Source organism: Meriones unguiculatus, chromosome 19, assembly GCF_030254825.1.
Source record: "Meriones unguiculatus strain TT.TT164.6M chromosome 19, Bangor_MerUng_6.1, whole genome shotgun sequence".
Classification (NCBI taxonomy): Eukaryota; Metazoa; Chordata; class Mammalia; order Rodentia; family Muridae; genus Meriones; species Meriones unguiculatus.
This window is the reverse complement of record NC_083366.1, coordinates 5777425-5800256: the sequence shown is the minus strand read 5'-3', so window position 1 is coordinate 5800256 and position 22832 is coordinate 5777425. Positions and strand designations below refer to the sequence as shown.

Sequence of the window (22832 nt, the reverse complement as noted above, 5' to 3'; positions counted from 1 at the left end):
GAGAAGCATTAGCAGCTTGAGATGGCTGGAAACCCATTGCTCCTTATCATTCAGAGTAGGCTGTGCTTAGGATCTGTAGAGCCTTGAGATTCAGCTTAACTTCAAATATATACCTTAAAGAATAGAGATTAGCATACTAGAAAGGTGTCTTCACAAGTCATGGAATCACCCTAATCGACCATCACCGGATGAGCCAATAAAGAAAATGTGGTATAGGTTCATGGTAGAGTACTGTCAGCCCTGGAGAATACAACATGCATGGCACTTACAGAAATGCGTAAACCATTAAGTAAAATAAACAGATTCAGAAAGACAAACATGCAGGGAGATGGCTGAATGGGTAAAGTGCTTGCCATACAAAAAAGGACCTGGGTTTGATCCCTGACCCCCTGTGAAGTGCATAGAGATATATGTCTGTGATTTCAACACTGAGGAGGCAGAGAACAGAGGACTGATGGGGCTTGCTCCCCAGCCAGCATAGGCACATCAGCAAACTCCAGGTTCAAGGAGACAACCTATCTGAAAAAATAAGGTGAGGCAGGATGGAGAAAAATTCTCAGTGTGGACCTCTGCTCTTGCCCCACCTCCAAGCATGTAGACCTACACATGTACCCATACATGTGCACATACAAAGGTACGAAAGATACAAAAAGACAGATATAGTATGTTTTCTCTCATTTAAAGGATCTAGATTAAAACAACAACAACAACAACAAACATCAAAGTAGAAGGGGGGGTATTTCAGGAAGTAGAGGGGGCCAGATCCACCTGGGGGATAGGAAGAGTGGCTAATGAAAAGGGGATTGAGTAGGATTAAAATATTGTACACATATTATGAAACAGGATGGTCTATGGTCATACGCTCTGAACATGTCCAATCTCATCTGAAAATGTTAGGAAAAAAACATTATTTTGTGTAATTAATATACAATAATTAAATCAAAGGGGCCCAGCTTATAGATTTAGTCAACATAGGTGTCAAAGGTAGAACCCTTTGGCATAATGAAGCATAGGTAACCCTGTGTTCCTTCCAACACAGCTGAAGCAAGAGAGGAAGAGAGCCGGGCATGGTGGCAAACACCTTTAATCCCAGTACCAGGAGGCATAGGTCGGTGGATCTCTGTGAGTTCAAGGCCAGGCTGGTCTACAGAGTGAGTTCCAGGACGGCCAGGGCTGTTTTACAGAGAAACCCCACCTTAGAAAAACAAAAACAAGCAAAGTAAGAGAAGAAAGAGGCAAGGCCTCAGAATTTATCTAGCCTGGTTTATCTACAGATGTGAGCCCACATTCAGAGAGGCTGACTGCTAAAAATCTCAACAGGTTCAAAAGCAATCATGTTGCTAATCTTGCTTACATTGGAAACTGGCATTTTCTGCCTCTCCTTTTATTTTTCTTTAGTTTAGTTTTGTTGTTGTTTTGGTTTGTAATAGCTAACTTTGGTTGTTGTCTTGATTCAGTTTCTGGTCGTCCATTATTGGGGAAAATCAGGGCAGGAACTTTGAGAAGAAACACTGCCTACTGGCTTGCTCCTGACAAGCCAGGACCGCCTGCCCAACAGTGGCACCACTCAATCATTAACTAAGAAAATGCCCCATAGGCTTACCTACAAATGTATGGACACATTTTCTCAGTTAATATTCCTTCTTCCCAAATATGTCTAGGTTTGTGTCAAGTTGACAAAAGCCAACTAAGACCATTGTCATATGAACCATCTGGGAAGAGAGAAACTGCCTCCATCAGACTGGCCTATCTGTGGGACATGTTCTTAACTAATAATTGATGAGTACCTATATAACCCACTATAGATGGTGCCATCCCCAGGCAGCTGGACATGAACTGTTTAAAAAAAAAGATGAGCTGAGCATAGTGGTATATGCCTTTAATTCTCCCTGCACTCCAGATCAGGCAGGCTGATCTCTGTGAGTTCAAGGCCAGCCCAAACTACATGGTGAGTTCCAGGACAGCCTGGGTTACTTAGCAAGACCCTGACTCAGGAAGAAAAAAGAAATTAAAAAAAAAAAAAAGTAGATGAGAAAGCCAAGGAAGAAACAGTTCTCCTCCATGGTCACCTGCCTCAAGTCCCTGCATTGGCTTCCCTTGATGATAGGTTGGTCAATGTTTTATCACAGCAACAGACAAGCAAACTAGATTGGTCTGTTTTAGTTTTAATTTTTATTACATTTATTTATTTAGTTAGTTGAAAGGATCCATGTTATCCTATGGCTCATTTACGGAACCCAGAGAATAATATCTGGGTGCAGGTGGCCCCAGAGATTGACTCAAGCTGTCATGCTCCGAGGCAGGCACCCTTACCTGCCGAGCCATCTCACCTGCCACTTGGTTTTTTTGTTTTTGCTTTTGAGACAGGATCTCATGAAGCTCTGGCTAGTCTCAAACCCTCTATGGCTATGGAGTTCTGCTCTTCTGCCTCCACCTCCTAGGATTAAAGGAATACATTGCTGGGCCCAGCTCTATTTCATTACCTTCTGAGGTTTGTGGCTTACCAGACCACATTGTTAAAAACGAATTTTATATTTTTTTGTTGAATAAACATAGATGCCAGGCTGCTAGCTGGTATAATTTCATTGTCATAGTGACTTCAGCTTGTGTTTAATGAATGAACTTTGGCTTGGGCAAATATTTACCCCAAGGTGTGCAGGTGGCTAGGTATTTGCTCTTTCATATAAGTACATGGAAAGGGGGAGAAGGGCAGGTAAGGGGTGTTGCTCATGACTTTCCGCTTATGCACAACATGAGACATGGCACCTCAATTTCTCTGCTGCTTTTTTCCCCTTTCAACACAGTCTCCCATGATAGCAAATCACTTTTGTAAATGGCAAAGCAACTGCATAGCATTTGCAAGGCCCTTGGTTTTCCCTCCAGCTCCCTCAAACCAAGCAAGCAAACCAAGTAAGCTGCAAAGTACAGCAGTGTTTGATTCATTTGTCGTACTATACTAGATATAACCTAAATGCTCAAAATTTGGCCTCATTTCATTTATCTGTCTTCTGGTCATTTTCGCCACATCTCACCATTAACTGGAATTTCTTGCTGCTCTAAGGAGCTGCCACCAACCCTCATCCATCACCCTCCATGTTCTTTCAAACAATGACTCATGAGCTATGTGTTCACCCAGAGAAGGTACCCACACCAGGTCAAAGACAGAATTCCACTCAAGTCTAGCTTTCTGAATGAATGTGTTTCTTGGGGTTACATACAAGAGCACAGGTGACTCAAAGGCAACTGCTTCACCAAAAAAGCTCACCCCAGCCCAGGTGACAAGTCATCAGAGTTGCATCCGGTCCTTCCTGGCCAATTCGAATGAGGGTATATTGGAGAGCAATCTCCCGTTGGTACTGACTTTACAACATTGGGGAGGAGCCTATGGGTCTTGTAGCATTCTGAGTTTTTGAGCCTTTAAAGTTTCATTAGCTTCTTGAGTTGTATGAACCTCCCTTAAGTAAACAATGTTTCAGTGTACGCCGCTGGTTGTGGTAAGAGTTGGAATAAGAGGTAGCAAAAACTGTTACTGACTGTCTATCTCACAGTGCCATAAGAGAGGGTCATATATGAGGAAGTATTACATGGAGTGAGAAACAGTCCCAAAGCCACAGCTTCTCTTCCCAGTGGCAGCATCTTGGCACCCACCACTGGCCAATTAGTGTTCAATGTCTTTGAACAACGAAACTGCCTTGGTTTGAATGGTTTGTCCCCATCAAAACTCACGTTGAGGATTGGCTCCCCACCATCACGCTGTTGAGGGGTGGTAGGAATCTCCAGAGGCCTTTGGATAGACAGAAGGATGGATTCTCCTGGAGTAGGGACTGACTCTCGCACACGTCCTCAGCCTCTCTTGCCCACACATCTTCTGTCCCATCTGCTCCTCCGCCCTGCATGGAGAAGCACATGGCCTTCACCACGAGCCCAACAGACGTCATGCCTATTCTATTAGCCTTCCGGAACTCTGTGAAAAAGTGAATCTCTCTATTTATAAAGTCACAGCCTTGGATATTCTATTACAGAAACAGAAAGCAGACCAAGATAGAAGGTGTGTGTGAATGACTGGGATAGACTGGTCAACTTTGGCTAAAACCAGCATATTCCAGACTGTGAAGTCTTAATCAATTTTAAGAACTGAATGAACAAAATATCTTACTTTTTTCCCTATGGTGATGAAGTATAAATGTCAGACCTCATCCACACTACTCTCATGTTCTACCAGCCTGCTATACCCCATTTGGCTTTATGAGCTTACAATTTTACCCCACTATTTTCAGACACCCATGCTGTATCCCAGGCTGAGTTGTAACTTACTATAACAGCTTAGGCTGTCCTTGAACTTAGGGCAACCTTCCTGCATTAACTTTCTAAGCCTGGGATTACAGGTATGTGCAATCACACCCAACTATTTTTTTTAACTTACTTATTTACCACTTCTAAGTAAAAATGTATGTTATCTGATACCCATAATTTAGCAGTAGTGAAACAAAACCGTAAATGTTTTTAGTGAGTTTCTAAAAAGTCAGTAATGATATAAATGCAAGCAATTTGATGCAGGAGACAGGAGCCTGCAGTTTCAGGAGTAATCACCTGAGCTAATTTCCACTGTTTCCTACTTAAATCTCACTCCTGAGTTTAGTCTGTACATATTCACTTACCTATAGGAATTGGAAACTATATTTTTTTTTGGAAACTTCTTTAAGCTCAAAAGTATAATTTTAAGCTACTTAACAGAAATCTTTGGAGAGACAGGACAAAGAATATTGTGTGGTGTATGTGTGGTGTGTTTGTGTGTGTGTATGTTTAAGATGAGGGAGTCTAAATTTATTGTTTTATTTTATAAGCAATCAATGAAACCTGCCCTTGAATTTCTCATTTTACACAGATGTGACCTGTTTAGGTAATATGGGATAGATGTGCCCACAGCGAGGGCATTATCTGTGTGCAGTCATAAGGAAGACGGGAACATGGCTTCCTTAGCCTCGGCCAGATGCACTGTTTGTGGTTTCCAGGGCACCTCAGGAGCTGCTGACAATTCTGAGTTCCACGAGGTAACCCCTTGTCCTGACTGCGGGCTCCATCCCAGCCTCCTGCACCTGCTGCTCCCTAGGCAGTTTTGTACTGAACTCTTCATCCCCAGACCCACTTCTGCATTGGATCCTGCCTTGCCTCTGAGCCTCTGGGGAGCCAGGGTCGGGAGAGAGACATCAATTCTATCTGTTTTGTAGGGACTTTTCCTAGTTTATACCCAAATTTTCACATCCTGGAAACACCCAAAGTCCCAGAATTGGGAACCACTGGCTCCTCTGTCTACCTTCTGTTCCAGGACATTTCATGTTCAGCTTCTGTAAGAGAAGAACAGGCTGCCAGGGCTCAGGCAGAGTCAGTCAGCTTTGGAGATAACTGAACCAGGAGAGGCTGAAGAAGTGGATGCCTTTGAACACCATAACCTGGGTGCTCCAGTATGCCCTGTATCTCTGTTCACATGTGCCTGCCAGTAGAATGGTGTGGGCATTGAAGGGGCAGAGAGGACTTTTGCCTTTTCTTTCTTATTTGTTTGTTTATTTGTGTGCATGGTGGGTTCATAAGAGGAGACTGTGTTTTTTTTTTGGGGGGGGGGTTGTTTGTTTTTTGCCTTCTACCATGGGTGGAAACTAAAGAGAGAGGTCCAGGCTTGGCAGCAAGTGCCTTTACCCGCTGAGCTGTCTTGCCCACCTGACTTTTGCTTTTTCTCATTTCATCCTTTCCACTTGTCGGATTTAATCTTGCTAAGAAGGCTCCTGACAGTGTTATACACACTGAAGCTCACCCTGTAACTAAATGTTTTATTCTAATTCTGGCACAAGTGGAACTTGGCAAAATTTGCAAAAGAGGATGTTTAAAAGCTAAACAGTGATAGCAGGAAAAAGGAGAATTTTAAGTTCTAGCAGCATGTGGGCACCTGAAATTCACCTTGCCTTAAGGCCTGCAAAGGATTTGGATGTGGGGCACTCCTTAGTCTGTCCACCCACTGTGCCAGAAATGAGTCCTTTCTAACAGAGACTGTTTCTCGTCTAGGCAGCAGAGAATAATGACCCCATGTTAGTAAAGTACACTGGGATGCAGAAAAAAATGACTGTTAGTACACACTTCTGAGGTACAGGACTGTTTCCAAAAGTTCTAAGGAACATGAGGATTCAGGGCCTGAGACCTCTGGGTCCTTGGATGATTCAAGGTGCTCAAATACCCAAACCCCATTATCACTACAGCCCAGCTCCAAGTCTGTCACGCGGCAAAACTTTTCCAGGGGAGACGCCACACACCCGTCTGTCTGCTCAGCCCAGATAGGGAACCCATAACAGACCGAGGTATGGACGCCACCAAAGTCTAACGTGGTAAATCATGAGTTTCACTGGGTTTATTTGCAGGAGTATGGGTGGAGGGTCACTTACAGGAGCAGAAACAGCTGCATCACCAAGGCCAGCTCCAGCACGAATGACAATTCACAAAGCTGGGAATCTGGAGTAGACTGCAGCCTGAAGGCAGTGTCCTTCCTAAGTGACTTAGTTTGTCTCAACCTCTTGGAGGCAGCACTACTTCCAGGCAGCTGGTCTGGTTTCCGAGACTACCTTGAAGCTTGACTTGTCTGAAGGGCTTCTTTGCAGCTTGACTCTGCTCTTCTTATAGGGACCGTTGGCTTTCATTGCTTGCTCTATCCAGGAGGGGGTCTAGTGAATCTGGCCAGTTTCAGAGACTTCCTGAATTTCTTATGAGTTATTGATCTTCCTTCTTAAGGAGCTTCCCAGAGAATGAAATGTTTCAGTTTGAGAGAAAACTGTTGACAGCCAGGTGTCTTTGGGTGTGGGTTATCCCTGACCGTCTTGATGAGAGCGTGACTTCTACAGACATCCAGGGAATGAAAAGGAAAAACCAGTTCCTTTGTAAGACATCTTTCATGCTCTTTAGTCCAAGCCTCCCTTGAGTTTGGAGAATGTTTGGCAGAGGCAGAGCTGTGCCTCTCTGGCAGGATTCCAGGTAGCAGAGATTCCATTTCAGCCCCTCAGGAACAAACCCTAGACCTTACTCACTGAAGGACTGGAAGGATTGATCTATTATGGGAAACATGGTATGTGTGTTTCAGTTTCTCTCAGCCTAGAAGTGATCCACCCAAAGCCACTTGTGTCCCCTGCCCTGAAGGGAATGGAAGAAAAGGAGCTGGAATTCCTGATGTGGGGGCAGAGGAGAGCAAAGGTTGAGGAGGGATGTGCTTCACTGCGACCCTAGGAATCCCCTCTTTCTGATTTCTCTGATTATATCCAGTCCTTGCTCTGCCACCCCAACCTTATCCGGCAACCTTTCTTCTCAGCAATTTGTTGCTTTGATTGCCTGGAAGCTGTGTACTACCTAAGGGCTGACCACAGCTCGGCTCCTCCCTCTTCTGAAGGCTGGCTTAGTTTCTTCCAGCAGCAAATAAGCAAGCCCTCCTGCCCTTACTAATTTTGACTCTATTCTCCAAGTCAGTGTAGCACTTGGTGTAACTGTGGTGAAAAAGAGGACAGAAGCAGCCCTGGCCTGGGGCTGAGTATGCCTGCAGACAGTAGAGTGGGAACCAAACTCATGAACTTACTAAGTGGTGACTCAGTTCTTGTCAGGCTCAGTTCTTGCAGTCTGGAGTGAGGACATTTATGGAAGTCTGGGGCCAAAAAAATGAATCTGGAAAAACCACTTCCACCAGATACTTATTGCAAGGCTGATAGCATCTTTGATTACCTGGGCCTGTGAAAGTTCATACAGTCTGGTGAATTCTGCCCTGAAAGTCCTGGAACTCTGGAACTCGGCTTGCACAGCTTGGCTCGCTGTGGGATAAAAACCGTAAGCTTTTTCACTTAAAAGTTGCCACCTGGGATCCAGACTTGGTTTGTGGTGATCAGGCAGCAGAACTGAGACCAGATGGCAGCCCTGCACAGTTGGCCCTCCCAATCCAGAGGAAATGAAAGAAACCCGATAAAAAACGGGACATCAACCGGGCCTTAGGACAAGTACTTCATGAGTAGCGGATCCAAGTGTAATTTTGTTATGTAGCTGTATGAGGACTGTATGTGGAACAACATGAGGACATGTCCAATCATCTGACCAGGAAGGTCACGTGTTGGGAGACTCTTGCACTCCTCACTTCTTAAGTGGCAGGATTCTGGGCTTTCCAGGCCTTCCAGTATAGAGGTCATGCTGGAGGTATGTGGTTGCTGCTTGAAATATAGCTCTGAGGAGGGTCCCACACTTGCTTTCATTAGTGCTTAGACTTCATCCACAGAGAGTTTGCTGAGCAGCTCAAATAGCCATTTTATGAACCTTTCACATTTAAAAACCTGGAGAATAAGTGCATGGGGCATATCTCGGATCACACGCAGGTGGCCATCTGTGCTGGTTTGCTGGTGACAGTGGCGGTTTCTAATAGCCCAGCATTAACAGTTAATAGTGCCTCCTTTCCTTTTCCCAGGTGCTCTGGTATAAGGTCACAGGAGCCACCTGACAGTGTGCTGTCAAAGCAAGGTGTGAGAAGAGCCCCCACACCCAGCCCATTTCAACAGTTCTCCCAGGTGTTAACTGTCCATTCCTTCTGACTAACAGATGACACATGCTGTCAGGACTGGGAGGCTAGATGGTTATCTACCAAGGAGCCTGCTCTCAACTATTTTTGTTGATTGGTTTTTCACTTTGTTTTGACTGAATTATCAATGCTTTTAAAGGGTCCATTTAAGGACTTAAGTAAGCATTAATTATTTCTTTTGTGTCCAGATGTTAAATTACTTTAAACTATCTTGCTTTTAGCAAGAGTTAAGGGAAAAAAATTTAAACATATATCAAGGTAATTCCACTTAGGCTTGGCTCTAGCCATGATTTCTCTCTTGAAAAAATTTACATAAAAGAAATTGATGTGATTTCCCACTGCTCCGTAATTAAAGAGGCCTGGGGCAAATCAGCCACAATTGTTGTGGTTAATTCCTGTCTTAGAAGATTTCATACAAACGTCGGTTTTAAAACCAACAGCCTGGTTCTGTAACGGGTCAGTTGTGATTGAAAAATCAACTTTGTCTTCCTGGCTCTTCTTTCTTGTTTTGAATGACACTCTTTTGTGTGTGCACAAGCTTATTTTAAGTCTGAACCCTACATATGAGAAAGGCTTGCACCTTCTCTGGGTTACAGAAATGGAGTTGAAAGTTTAACACCCAGGATCAGTTTTTGTGGCTCTCCAGATAACTGGAAGAATATTAAATTTAAGTCTTTGCTTTCCCAGCAAATTTTGAAGTACAGTAATAGGCAGATTGGATGGTGATAGCAAATTTTAAAGCCAGAAATTACATTTGAAAAACACAGTATACTTGTAGTTCAGAGTTGCTTCTAGAACAAAGGCTATCCCTCTAGTACCAGGGATGGCAATAGTGGTATTTTTTGTGAAGATTTGAGTGTCAGGTTTATATAGGTTGTAGAATAAATACAGCTACTTTTTTTTTTCCTGAGAAATTTTACAGTCAGTAAAAAGTTCTTAGTAATATTAGTGTGCCTAGGGGAGAAATGTGTGAATAGCAGGCATAATGGCATGTATAGGGTCTTCGAAAAATATTTTTAGTTCCTGTTCTTAAAGAGAAGCAACGGAAGTCCAGTGACTCACAGAAACTCTGCCTGTAATCTTGGGAGAATCTGGCCATCATTTCACTACATGTATAGACCAGAGTCCTTGATGATGTGGGCTCGTCCACTTGTTTGTTTTTTGCATTCTATGGACTATCTGGAATATCTACAGAGGTAATGGAAGGCTGCTCTTCCCGTGAGAGAGAAGCCAAACAGCGGGGGCATATGGGTAGTGGAGGCATTCCTTAGGCTGGTTAGAGTCCAGGTAGTGTGGAAGAGCTTCCTCTGTTTGGCCCATCTAGAGATCCATAAAGGCCTGAAGACTTCTGTGATGCTTTGCACACAGCACCAGGCAGGGGGCATCATTCCTATCCTCAAAGGGATCTTTTCTACCTAGATGGTACTGAAGAGAAGGGTCCTGTTGACTGGCTGCAGTGACCTTTCCTTCATCACAAAGGCTTGTTCCTGGACTGTGTCAAGTGACAGACAGGAACTGCTAAGAGGGGGCTGTTCCCACAGGATAGCAGGTTGGGTGGTGTCAAAGCCCTTAGCCTCATAATTCAATGCTCACTGCTCCTCCCCTTGGCACTTATAACCTGAAAAAGTATAGCAGCCATAGAAGACTTAATTAGGGGGGCTGGAGAGATGTTTTAGGAGTTAAGAGGACTTGCTACACAATTATGAGGACTGGAGTTTGTATTTCAGTCCACACATGCCACGGTGGGCCTCCTGTGCTTCAAGAAAGGCAGAGACAGGGGTCTGCTGGCTGGTAGCCTAGCCAAAAACCTAGGTTAGGGAGAAACCTGACTCAGTGGGTACAAGGTGGAAAGGGATAGACATTGAATGCCCCTTCTGCAGATACGCACAGATTCTTTCATATCCAAACACATAAATACACACAGAAAGACAACCAGAGCAATCCAACTGGAGGCCGGAACACAGAGGCTCTTCCTTATGAAATTTTGTTGGTGGTTCTGCCATTCAAACCCTGGGCCTTGAACATGCTAGGTGGATGTTCTACCATTGAGCTATACCCTCCGACTTCTTGTGCTTTTGAAAACAGGGTTTTGCTCATTTGTTCAAGAAGGACTTGAACTCACTCTTAAGCTTAGGCAAGCCTTGAATTTGCCATCTTTCTGCCTCAGTAGGGATTACAGGCCTGTACCACCAAGCAGGTCCTCCTTCTATTTGTACCTACATAAATGGCCAGGATTATGGGACTAGCTGCACTTAATGATTTCCATGGGTAAGTAAGATCACAGGGTGTTGCTGTTGCGAGGTCATGGAAACTTCTAGCTATTTGCTGTGTAAACCCACTCCTTGGAGCTGGAGAGGTGGCTCAGCAGTTAAGAGTGCTTGTTGCTCTTTCAGGAGACCTAGATTTCCCTCACCTTAACACCAGCTAAGGAGGACCAACACCCTCCTCTTGCCTTTCTGGGCACCGCACCAATGTGGTGCACAAACATAGTGTACACAAAACACCCTTACACATAAAATAAAAATAAATCTTTAAATATAAAATAAACTCACTGTCTGTACCCTCCCTGCCAGGGCACTCCTCGAGTTTTCTACAAGACTTCCACATCATCTTGGATTTCTAGACAAATCCTGCTAGGAATCCAGGGGCTCTTTTTTCTCCCAACTTGGGTGTCACTCATACCTTAACTCACGGCATACTCTTTTGTCTTTTACAGATTTCCGCATTTTTATGTTCAAAATGGCCAAAATATGTCCCTTCTGTTGCCAAGACACACAGGTGACTCAAGGTCATATCCAGCGCAGAGGCCAGCTATTGTTCTGCCAAATTCCTGGCCTAAATCAATGTCCAATCCTGCTTGAATGGGGCTGTAAATTGGGTCAAAGTATGGCAGGCAAGATGACCATTGTCCTCTCCCCTAAGATGATATGGGGTGGTGGATTAAAATGTCACACTTCCTCTGTTAGCTATTGGGTCCGCATCTCTAAAAGAGCAGGGGCAAATGTTGCTTAGATTATTTTCCCATCTTTTTCATGCAGACATTGTGCCTCCCATTTTCACTTTCTGGGAATTTTGCCAGCTTTCCAAGGACTGGTAGTGAACAAAATAAATATTTGTAGGTAGTTTAAAAGGAGAACAAGCGGGTGGGATGTAATTCTGCCCATCCAAAGAAAAGCATTTTAATTGCCTTTCAGGTGTTCCTAGGTAATTAACTTGAGAGACTCAGAAGGGTGATTTACTGGGTGACTTCAGATTTGTGATCAAGAGAAGTGTCTGTGGGTTTGGTTTTGTGGGTGTGTGTTTGTGTCTGTCTTGGGGGAGGAGTCGAAGAAAGTGAAGATTAGCAACACAACAAAATGAAACAAAGGGTTTAAAATCCAGGGGTTAAAGTCCAGATAAGAAAGTGATTGAAGTTGACTAGAGGAAATTACAATATTTCTTTATAGATGCTAATTAGTCTCCAAAAGAGTTGGTGTGTAAAGTGTTTATTTCTCAACATTTAGCATATACTTCTCTTCAAAAAAACAAAAACAAAACAAAACAAAAAAAAAACCAAACCAACCCCAAAAACAGCTTTTGAAGAGATTTCTCAAAACTTCGAGGGATTCGGGAGTTTACTGCTTATTACTCAGCCGAGCTGGGGGCCCTGTTTGGCTCCTGAGATTACAAGAGGGCCGGGCCTGGCTAGCACCGGCAGTTCCTGTCCCTACTCCTGTGTGAAGTGTTTGCCTCGTCCCTGAGCTGAGAGTCCCGGGGAAACCCGGCAGGCTGCGTCCTAGGTCACCAGAGCCGTCACCTGTTGGGCGGCAGAGGCGGGGACAGCCGCCTCCTCCAAGGCACAGCCCCCAGTCCCGGCGGCAGCGGGCGGTGGCGGACGCTCGGGGGCCGGGGCCGAGGGAGGCCGGGCGCTGGAATGCGGTCTTCCCGGGCGAGGGAGACTTCGCACCGCACTGGAGACTAGCTGGGGTGGGGTTTCGCCGGTCCCCTCCGCCCCACCCCCGGGCCCCCTTCCAAGCGCTCTCTGTGAGCTTTCGGAACTGCTCTGAAGTTTCCAGAGCGAGGAGCCTGGGCGGCCGGCAGGGACAATGGAAGAAAGCGAAGGCCAGAAATGTGAGCCGAACCTGCCTCCCTCCGCAGACAGCAGACAGATGCCCCGTAAGTAACCGTCCTCAAAGATGGAGTTACACGCACGCTGCTTAAAACTGGAGACGGGCTCCTGACGCCAGGAAAAGTATTTCTTGGGGAGGGAGGTGTTGGGGGGGAGGTGCATTTTCAAACTGAGCCCAGAGCTGTGGTTTCTTGGCTCCACTTTATCTCTTGTAAGATATCTTTCTAAAATGGTGAGGAGGTGGTGGTGCATGGTGTCAAGAGTGGTGGAACAGTGAGCCAGCAGTTTGTGCGGAATCTCGAAGCAATGACAAATGAATCGCCCAGCTGTGATTTGAAAATTTCCCGGTGCTTCGGGAGGCTCTGAAAGGCAATTCTGCGCCTACCTTTAGTGGTTCCATTCATTGGTTAGGAGTTTGCACGGGGGCAGCTTTTTGCGGGATACAAAGTTTTGCAGGTTTTAGAGTTAAACTGGAGTTTAAGGATGTTTTTATTTTGCAGATCCGAACGGCAGGGGAGTACTTGAGCATCTGGATGATAGATAAAACTCTGGGGCTTTCTGTTTAAATGTAAAAGTTGGGAGTTCTTAAAACAGTTTTCCTGTATTTTCTCCCGGCAGTTTCTTTTCTACATTGTGTTTATAATAGACTTGTCTTTTCCGTTGGGAATTTCCAGAACCTTATATAGTTCCAAATAAATCTTGCCGGGAGGGTGGGTGGCTGCGGACCGTGATGCCAGCGCCCATGAGCCCCCCTCTCACCGTGTAGGCTGGGGCGCCTACCACACAATTTTGAACCGCCCCCGCCCTACTCGTCAGGTTCACGCAAGGGCCAGTTAGCAGCACAAAGATGTGCAGGGCTGTGCACGGCAGCGCGTGGGAGTGGGGATTATGCACAAGGGAAAAGGTGTGTGATTTTTTTTTTTCTAAATGAAAAAAGGAAGTAGCACATGACTCATCCACACTGCAAATGCAAAACCAAGCCAGACAGAAGAAAATACAATTAGGAGAGAGAAATCCCCCAGCGAAATGAAAAGGAAGCCTGCCTCCTAAATGTTCAATGAACCCCTGGGCCTGGAGGCGACAGTGTCCTTGTCTGAGAGCAGTTTGAGGGTCCCGGGGTTGGTGCCGTCCTGCCTGAGAAAGGCCCCCAACTCACTCCCTTTTGATAGGACGGATATTACTGCAGGAATTCAACCTCTGGGCCTGTCCTGAAAGGAACGACCAGGATTCTAGAGGGGGGAATTAGACTGGCAGTAGTTTAAGAACCAACTCTGGAACAACCAGAGTAATTATTAGTGTTTCCAAGGTTAGGGTTGTCAGGTGCTCGCTTCACTCACTCATCCACTCCATGAATACTGGACCTGTGGTATACAGCAGCCTCTGTTCCAGCTGGTGGGGACCAGCGATGCAACACAGACTGAAAAGTACTCCTTTTCATTTGATTGACGTCCTGAGCACCAGACTGGGGTGGGATGGGATAGAGGCAAACAGTGAACAAATAAGCAAAATAAGGAACATGTTAGGTGCGTGGGATGCTGGATTTAGTAAATAAAAACAGAGCGCCTAAATTAACTTTGAGTTTCAGATAAACAATGAGTAATTTTTAAAACACAAGTATTTCTTAAATATTGCGTGGGATAGACTTATACTAAAAACACATGTTTTATGTTCCTACACTTCAGATTTTACTGGAGATCCTGTGTTTTAATCTGTTGATTCTATTAGCTAAAAATAAGGCTAGAGGGGAAAATAAGGCAGGAACCAGGGGGTGACAGTGAAACCATAAGGGTTGCCAGAGAACAACAGTGAGGTGAGGTGACACTGGAACAGAGGTGAGAATAAACTGAGTGTGTAGAGAGGGAAGAGCAGGAACTCGGGAGGAAGATGTAGAGGAAACAGGCCAGATTATGGAGGGCTTGTGGAACTGGGAGTGGGGCTTTAGCTTTCACTTCCCAGGAGGTGAGGCACGGCTAGGGAGTTGGACTTGCCTTTTACTTAATTAAATTCATCTTAATTAATTAATTTGGAACCCTGGGAGTGAACATAAAGGCTTAAGCAGGTTAGGCAAGAACTCAGCTGGGGATTTTAGAAGGCAGTTGGTGGGCTGGGGTGTCCTGTGGGGCTTAACACAGTGGACTGGGGGAAAGTGCAGAGGACTTTGAAGGGAAATTCTGAAGTAAACCAGGCAAGAAAACCCATACTGCTCTAGGCTAGATGGCGATAAGCAGATTGAGATAAGAAGGAAGCAGATTCCTGACGTATACTGAATGCTAAGTCAAAGGAATTTGCTAAGATAGAATGGAGTGTTGAATAGAAAAGAGAGGTCAGAGACAGCTGAAAATATTTGATCCAGGTGCCAGGTGGCTGGAAGGATGAGTTGCATTCACCTAAGGGGGAAAGCATTTCAAGAAATAGATAGGGGAGGGGGGCGAGGTGGGGGGGATGAGGTAGGGGGTGGGGAGGCACAATCTCCTTAGGATATGAGGACTGAGAAATCAGTCATCCATTCAGATATTAGTCAGTGGGTTAGCAGGACTGGAGACTGAGCCCTCTCCCATGACAGCCTCTGTGCAGGAGGCCAAGTCTGAGAGTTGCATCCAGGAACCCAAGAACTTATAGGTTAAGGACATTGGAAGATGTAGATGGAAAGATAATAAAAGGAGGGTGAGAGTCCCAGCTAGAATTTCAAGATTTGATTCCGGCTGACTCTCATGTGCTTCGATGGAACAAGAATGGATGTTTCTTAGCATGAGCTTAAGGAGAAGCATTTCTGAGGCCAATGTCACCTGAAGTGCCACGTGTGTGGATGTGCTACTGAGCTCTGCTTTATAGCTGCCTACGTGACTATTTCGCCCAGTTACAACGTGGTGTTCCTGGGCCAAGACCACGTCTCGCTCTGCACTCCCACCATCTCACGGAGTGCTAGCCACATGGAGAGACACGTCACCGTTTTCAACAATTAGGCAGATGGCTGGTGATACTACCCCAGGGACTTTGCTTTATCAGTCAGCTGTGCAGAAGGAAACCTTGGGTGATCATGTAACTTGTTGTTCAAATACAGACACCTTTGAGACTAAAAGAGAACTCTATAAATAATTTCCCCGGGCAACAGTTGAAACATAGCGCATTTGAAAGGTGGCATACGGCCATCTCAATACTGGAAAGTGGCAGTAAGTACCATGTCTTGAAGGCATCCTAAACTTTTTCGGCCCCTACTATCTTTCTACTGGGAAGATTCATATGACTGGGTATATGTAGTTATAAACGAGGTATATAAATCAAACATTTACTGGTGCTAAATCATAAATAAGTTATGTATTTAATTTTTTAGATTTTATTTGCTTATTATGTATACAAAGTTCTGCCTGCATGTACACCTGCACTCCAGAAGAGGCCACCAGACATTATTATAGATGGCTGTGAACCACCATGTGGTTGCTGGGAATTGAACTCAAGAGCAGGCAGTGCTCTTAACCTCTGCACTACCTCTCCAGCCCCAAGAAGTATAACCCTTTGGGACTGAAGAGAGAGCTCAGTGGTTAAAAGCATGTACTGCTCTTCCGGAGGACTCAAGTGCAGTTCGCAGCACTCACAACTGTCTGTAACTGTTATTCCAGGGAATCCAATATCCTTCTCTGGACCTTGGGCAATAGCAGTTACATGCACAGATACACGTGCCTATTTGTAGTTAAAATTAAAGATAAAGTCTTTTAATAAATACCAGGTAGTTGCTAACAGTTCCTCAGCATATATGTATTTATGTATATGTATATACATATATATATATATATTTTTTTTTCTTATTTTAAGGCAGGGTCTTACTGTTTAGTCCTGGCTAGGTTGGAACTCCCTATAGGGACCAAGCTGGCCTTGAACTCACAGAGGTCTGCTTGCCTCTGCCTCCTCAGTGTTAGAATTGGGATTAAATGTTTATGCTACCAGGGCTGGCAAAGTGTGTGTGTGTGTGTGTGTGTGTGTGTGTGAGAGAGAGAGAGAGATTTGATCATTTATTGAAGATGGGAACAAATTTGCACACTGAGATGGATGTACTTCTTTATTTTTACATAAGGATTTAAGTCTTGGCTGAATATTTGATTGGGAAGACACAGAGCTTCTTTAATACTTTTCAGTGTTGCTAGTTTGATTTTATAATCGTGCTGAGAACATTGCTCACATAAACACATAGCACAAATGTCAAAAATATGTTTAAACCCATTTCAGGAAATCCCGTCTTCATTCCAAGCCAATATTTGTTGAATGATTTTTTAAAAATGTATCTCAAGCCAGCATCTCAAACAGCAGTCTTTAAAAACCAAACATTCTAAGCTAATATGTCTTGAAGATACATTAATTTGATACTTACACACTGAAGGGTGACAGTAGGAAGCTGTTTAAAGTCCTTGTTTTCCATAATTAAACCATTCCTTTTCTATAAGAGCATAAAGCTTTGGATGCATAGTGAAAGCACTACATTCAAAACATACACTAATAGAATCTGAGCCACTGTGTTCTCAGGCAGCATTTGCTGCCAAGCTGTGGCATGGTCAAATGCCATGCAAAGCATGCAAGCCTGCTTTTACCTGTGTTGTTATTAATTATTTTTTATTTTATGTGTGCATGTGTGTGCCTGAGTCTATGCAACACTTGTACCGCTATTTGTATGCCTGACCTGTGAGATCAAAAAAGGGTGTGGGATCCCCTGAAGGCAGAGTTACGAGCATTGTGAGCAGCTGTGTGGGTGCTGCAGATCAAACCCAGAGCCTTTGTGAGAGAAACAGATGTTCTTAACCTCTGAGCTACCTCTTCAACCCCTGACTGTGTGTGTGTGTGTGTGTGTGTGTGTGTGTGTGAGAGAGAGAGAGAGAGAGAGAGAGAGAGAGAGAGAGAGGAGATTTTTGAATTAATTTTTTTTGTTGCAGGGTTGGAAACTCTTCATTGCTGCTAAATTTTTCAGTTTCTGGATATAGTATGTAACACCATGGGTGCATGGGGTAAAAATGTGCCTTTGGCAAAGTTGGCATTCAGTAATAATTGGTGGAATTTGTTTGAGACAGGGTCTCATGTAGCCCAGGCTGGCTTTGAACTCATGTAGCTGAGGCTGGACTTGAACTCCTGATCTTCCTGCTTCCTGCCCAGTGCTGGGATATGGGTGTGCATCATCATGCCTGGCCTTTGGGGAAGTTTGAATCTGTGTCTTACTCCTTAGGAGGCCATGGGCTCCTAGTATCTTGGCATGTTGCCCACAGCATGAGCTTCTGTTCTGGCTTTTAAAAGTGTCTTGAACGTTCTGTTCAGGCATCCACCTATCTGCTTGCCTCCTCTGGCCCATGGCTGGCAGCCTGCCATGTAACGCTAGCCTAGGTAATGAAAGATACTCAGTCTGTGCTTTGAAATAACCTGGTCAGTTTCTAGCTCCATATCTTCTTTTGTTCTTCAAATCTGACAGTCCAAGTGTATATTAGGTGTTTGCTGACTGACTCCCTAATCATCATGTGGATACCTCTCTGCAAGGGGAGAGGCAGTCTGTGTGGCTTGCCTCTCCTCACCCTCCTATCTCTTTTGGTGTTTAGAGCAGGAATTTGATCAATATTTGTGTGAATGACTCAGTCAATGAACTTGAATCAACACAACACAGAATGCTTTTCTGGATGAGGAGGGCTAACCCTATTGTACAAAGTCTGCAGCAGGAATTGTTCTTATCCTTGACGTGAGAGTGGATCTGCCTACCACAGGCCTGCCACCGAGGCCAGAGGAGGGCAAGAATCACCTGGAACTGGCGTTATGGACAGTTGTGGGCCGCCATGTCGGTGCTGGGAACTGAACCCAGATCCTCAGGAAGAGCTACTTGGCTACTGATCCATTTCCACAGCCCCCTCCCCCCATTTATTATTATTGTTGTTGTTGCTTTAAGTATGTGTGGTATGTGAGTGTACCTGTCCATGTGTGGAAGTCAGAGGACAACTTTGTAGAGTTGGGAAACCTTCCACTTTTTGTTTTATTTTGGTTTGGTTTTGGTTTTAAGAGACAGGGTTTCTCTTTGTAGCCTTGGCTGTCCTCGACTCACTTTGTAGATCAGGTTGGCCTTGAACTCACAGGATCGGCCTCTGCATCCCTGAGTGCTGGGATTCCAGGTGTGTGGTACCTACCATACCAGACTTCTTCCACTTATATATAGGCTCTGGGAATTGAACTCAGCTTGCCAGGCTTGCCACCGTTGACCCTCTGAGCCAACTTGCAAGCCCACTGACTTCAGATTTTCTTTTTCAATGTTAGCATTTAATTAACCTCCCTGGATGGCGTCAAGCACCAGGACACAGGCACCTCCAACACTCCTAATCCTCTCTTCAGCTCTTGTGCTGAAGAATTTGGCCTTCAGGATGACAGGCTGCTTGGGGAGCTTGCTCTTCCCCCGAACTTCGTAGCAGCAGGATCGCACAATGTCCATGATGGGAGCAGCTCCAGTCTTGGTTTTTGCAGCCTTGACCCGTGTGTGCTCACTGACCAGTGTCCACTGGTTGTCCAGGTTGGCAGTTGGGCAGAAGCTCTGGTTCCTCTTTAAGCGGTAATGCCCCACACCAGAGCTGGTTGATATTTGCCAAAGTTGGTCCTGTGGTGATACATGCCTTCAGCGTTCGCGGTGCTTCCTGATGCAGCTGTGGCTGCGATTCACGTGGCCTCGGAGTTTCTGAGTCTTACTCAGTCTGGATGGCCTGGTGGCGACAGAAAAGAGAGATGACTTGAGTTTCTAAGGTCCTTAAGAGTAATGCAGCAGCTGCATTTCAGCTATAATTCCTAAGCCAGTTTGTATGTGATGCTGGTCTTGGTAATACTCACAAGAGAGCTGGAACTGAGGGACACTGAATGGAGTGTCCAGCTGTTTGCACATCGTTCTTGGTGGCTTTATATGGTCAGGGTCAGTTTCCTGCATAAGCAGTAGACTGACCTCCTGAACTGCTGGATCTCTTGGGTGGCCTTTCTGTCCAACCAGCACACAACACCTTAGGAGGCTTCTCCTGGATCCTTTGCATTCAGCCCGCCAAAGGGTAAAGACAGAAACTGTACAAGATTATTTCGGAGGACCAGGGGCCAAGGCTGATGGTGTTCCTGTTACTTCTGCCTACATTATGCTGACTGGAATTAGCATACGGTCCCAGTTTGATGGAGGGGACAGGAAGGGTGGTCTATATGAGGAGCCGGGGGATGTCCAGTCCAGCGCAGAATGAAGTTATTGTCACGGTTCACCCAAAGGCATCATAACCAGGCAGCCACTCCCTAAAGACAAGGGCTGTTTGGCAGCTTTAGGAAGCTCCATTGTGCTAATGTGGTGGCACACTGGCTGTAATTAGGAGACAAACAACAAGTTTGAGTCTAGTCGGGGCTACATAGATACTGTCTTAAAAATAATGCTTTAGCTAACTGCTGTAAAGTGAGGAGAGCCAGATGGGAGGCAGAGGCAGGTAAGCTCTGAGGCCAGATCTCAGAGTTACAGGACAAACAAGAGAAAGCCTGGGGGGCAGGGGGTGAGGAGGAGCTGTGGAAGTGGGGTAGTTGGTACAGTGCTTGATTCACTTCTGGAGCCCCAGAACTCATGTAAAAAGGTAAATGTAGTGGCCCTTACCAGTAATCTCCGCACTGGGATGGGGAGAGACAAGGGTCCTCAGGGTTACTGACCCACCCTTCTACAGAATTGATGGGCTCTCTCTCTCTCACTCTTATACACACACACAGACACACACACACACACACACACACACACAGAAGTATGAGGACTACCATATATACACAGATATATCCAGTAATTACATATTATTGGCTATTCAAGACAAGATTTTGTGCTCTATTACACAGTAGTCTGAGCTGTCCTGGAATTTAGGCCAGCTTTGAACTCAGCCTTCAAAGTGTTGGAATTATTGGTGTGATCCACTGGACTCCCTGCTCTTGTCTGTGGAAAAAATTCTTAGAAAAGTACAGCACATGTTTAGCATGTATGTACAAGACTCTGGGTTTAAATTTCAGCATGCACACACAAAAAAAATTAAAAGCAAATAAGAGAAAACAAAACAAAAGAAATATCCCGGCTGCCAGCAGGTTGTAGAGTGCCTAAAGGATGCAAAGCCCCAAATCCCTCACTTTGCCACCTGACTCAGTTGGGCAGCCTGAGCATGGCAAAGACACTAGGCCCCAAAGTCCAGCAGCGGCTGGTCTGCACAGCTTGCTGTATGAACAGCCCCTTTGGGATGCTTGCCTTTCTATAACCCTCTGCCTTTTTGTATATGCCCTCCCTGGCCAGACCCCTTTCTACTTCTCACATCCAGGATGTGGACACATGCCAGCTGGAGGCCCGGGTCTCTGTGGAGCAGCTCTATGGCATGCCTGCCCTCCTCCTGCCCACTTCTGCTCCAGGGAGTGTTTAAGGGCTGGTTTTGCACTGGACTCTCTTGTTTGCTCTTTGCCCTGCTGGAAATGGGGTCCCTGGAAGAGCTTGGGAGGGGCAGGAAGAGGAAACAGGGCTGCCTTTCAGCTTTGCCCAGGCCTTGTCTTCAGGCTACAACTTCTCTACTTTGTTAGACAGATTCCCAGAATAGCAAACAACCAGACACACCCATATTTACATCTTAGTGCCAAAGCTCTTTCCAAACAAGAAATAGAAGTGCCTTTCTGTTTGGCAGCTTGGGGTCCACGCTCGCTCTTTTCTTCATTCACACAGATAATGAGGAATTGGCCCACTTGGGTCTGACACTGTGACTGTAGGAATTGTGGCAAAGCAGACTTAGCCTTTCCTTCTCTTGTTTATGCCTGCCCCTCCTTGGGTTTTATGTTCAGCTAAAAGGCCAAATTCTCCCACATGGTCGCAGTGGTTCCGATGTTACTTCTCCTTCAAGTGTGAGGCTGGCGGCTTCCAGGAACAGAGGAAACCACCTAAGTGACTATGAAGAGTTTGAAGTGGCTTTGCGTGAACAAAGGGTTCAGGTGCTGGTGCCCGGTGCTCTGACAGAGGCAGATGGGACTGATGGAGCAATGCATGAGGGTGATAAGACAAAGGTAGGCTCTGTCTGCCAGGTGGCCCACACAAGCCTTCCTTCTTGTTAACTGCTGGTACTGCTTCTATGTCTTTTCTTGTTATCACAGTCAGCTTTGTTAGGCAACTGGAGACATTATTAAAAATCCACAAGAATTCAAAAGAAAGAGAAAAACAGCATCAAGCTGATGCAACGTTCCCCATGGAAAGTGTCAGGAGAGAATAAGATTAACTCCAGTAAGTGGGATGATTAAAGGTTAACGCTGACTGTAGGTCGACTGTGACCTCCGAGACCCTACATCTACCTGATTCCCCAATTTACGTCAAGAGAGAAAGTGGGAGACTCCATCGTCTGAAGTTCGTTTCAGCTGTCTTGAGCTGCTCTAACCATCCCTGGGTGGAGATCAGTTGCTGAAGGTTTATTACCCTGGGAGAGCATGTCTTCCTTCTGCCTCCCTGACTGGTTACACATGTAGATGTGTGTGTTCTATGCCCATGTAAAGAAATGACCTTTCCAGAATTTCAGACATGTTTGTTAATCTAGCTATCCTAGGTAATTTTTACATGGATTATTTTGATGCTGTTGAAAGCAGTCTTGAAAAGCCACAGGGCTCTAGCATGCGCACAGCAGTCTTTACAAAAATACATATACAACATACTCACATACATACACACATGCACACACAAGAGGAAGCTGTGTGTCTTCATGCACATATGCTTAGTAGCCTGCTTTTAGCTTTGTTTTTTGAGGTGGTACTTCCTAGGTCCCCAGTCCTTTGTTTCACTCTATGTAATAGACTCTGTGACTCCTATATTATTAGAGAAGAGGCACTTGGAAAAGGGAACTGTGACTTTATTACTTAATAAAGATTATTACCAAATAAATAAAATTATACTAATCTCTCAATATCTTTTTAGCCAAAGCATCTGACTTCTCCCCTCCTTAAGCTTACTGCCGAAACTAGTGAAAGCTGAGAGTAACTAATTGGGCCATTTTCTTCCCTTCCTTCATCAGTGTCTGATGGAGATGCTGTAATGAGCAAAGTAATGAGAAGTGGGGTATACAAGAGGAATTGTTCTCAGGACACACATTGAGCTTCGGAAAACTAAAACAAGAA

At 45.1% G+C, this 22832-nt stretch overlaps 1 protein-coding gene and 1 pseudogene across 24 annotated transcripts in view; one reads left to right on the top strand and one right to left on the bottom strand.

Annotated features, from left to right (window-relative positions):
• Positions 1–22832, top strand: part of Kiaa1217 (KIAA1217 ortholog) — an 839639-nt gene that overhangs the window by 544286 nt on the left and 272521 nt on the right. For 4 of the 24 annotated variants that reach the window (XM_021646266.2, XM_021646260.2, XM_021646267.2 and 1 more), the window contains exon 1: positions 12328–12742. The exons of the other annotated variants lie outside the window; for them this stretch is intronic. In XM_021646266.2, coding sequence (XP_021501941.1) covers positions 12673–12742 — 70 coding nt within the window. In that variant the 5' untranslated portion in view covers positions 12328–12672. Of the gene's footprint in view, positions 1–12327; positions 12743–22832 lie in introns of those variants that run through there. 24 annotated transcript variants of the gene reach the window in all.
• Positions 18809–20007, bottom strand: LOC110553936 (large ribosomal subunit protein uL15-like; annotated as a pseudogene).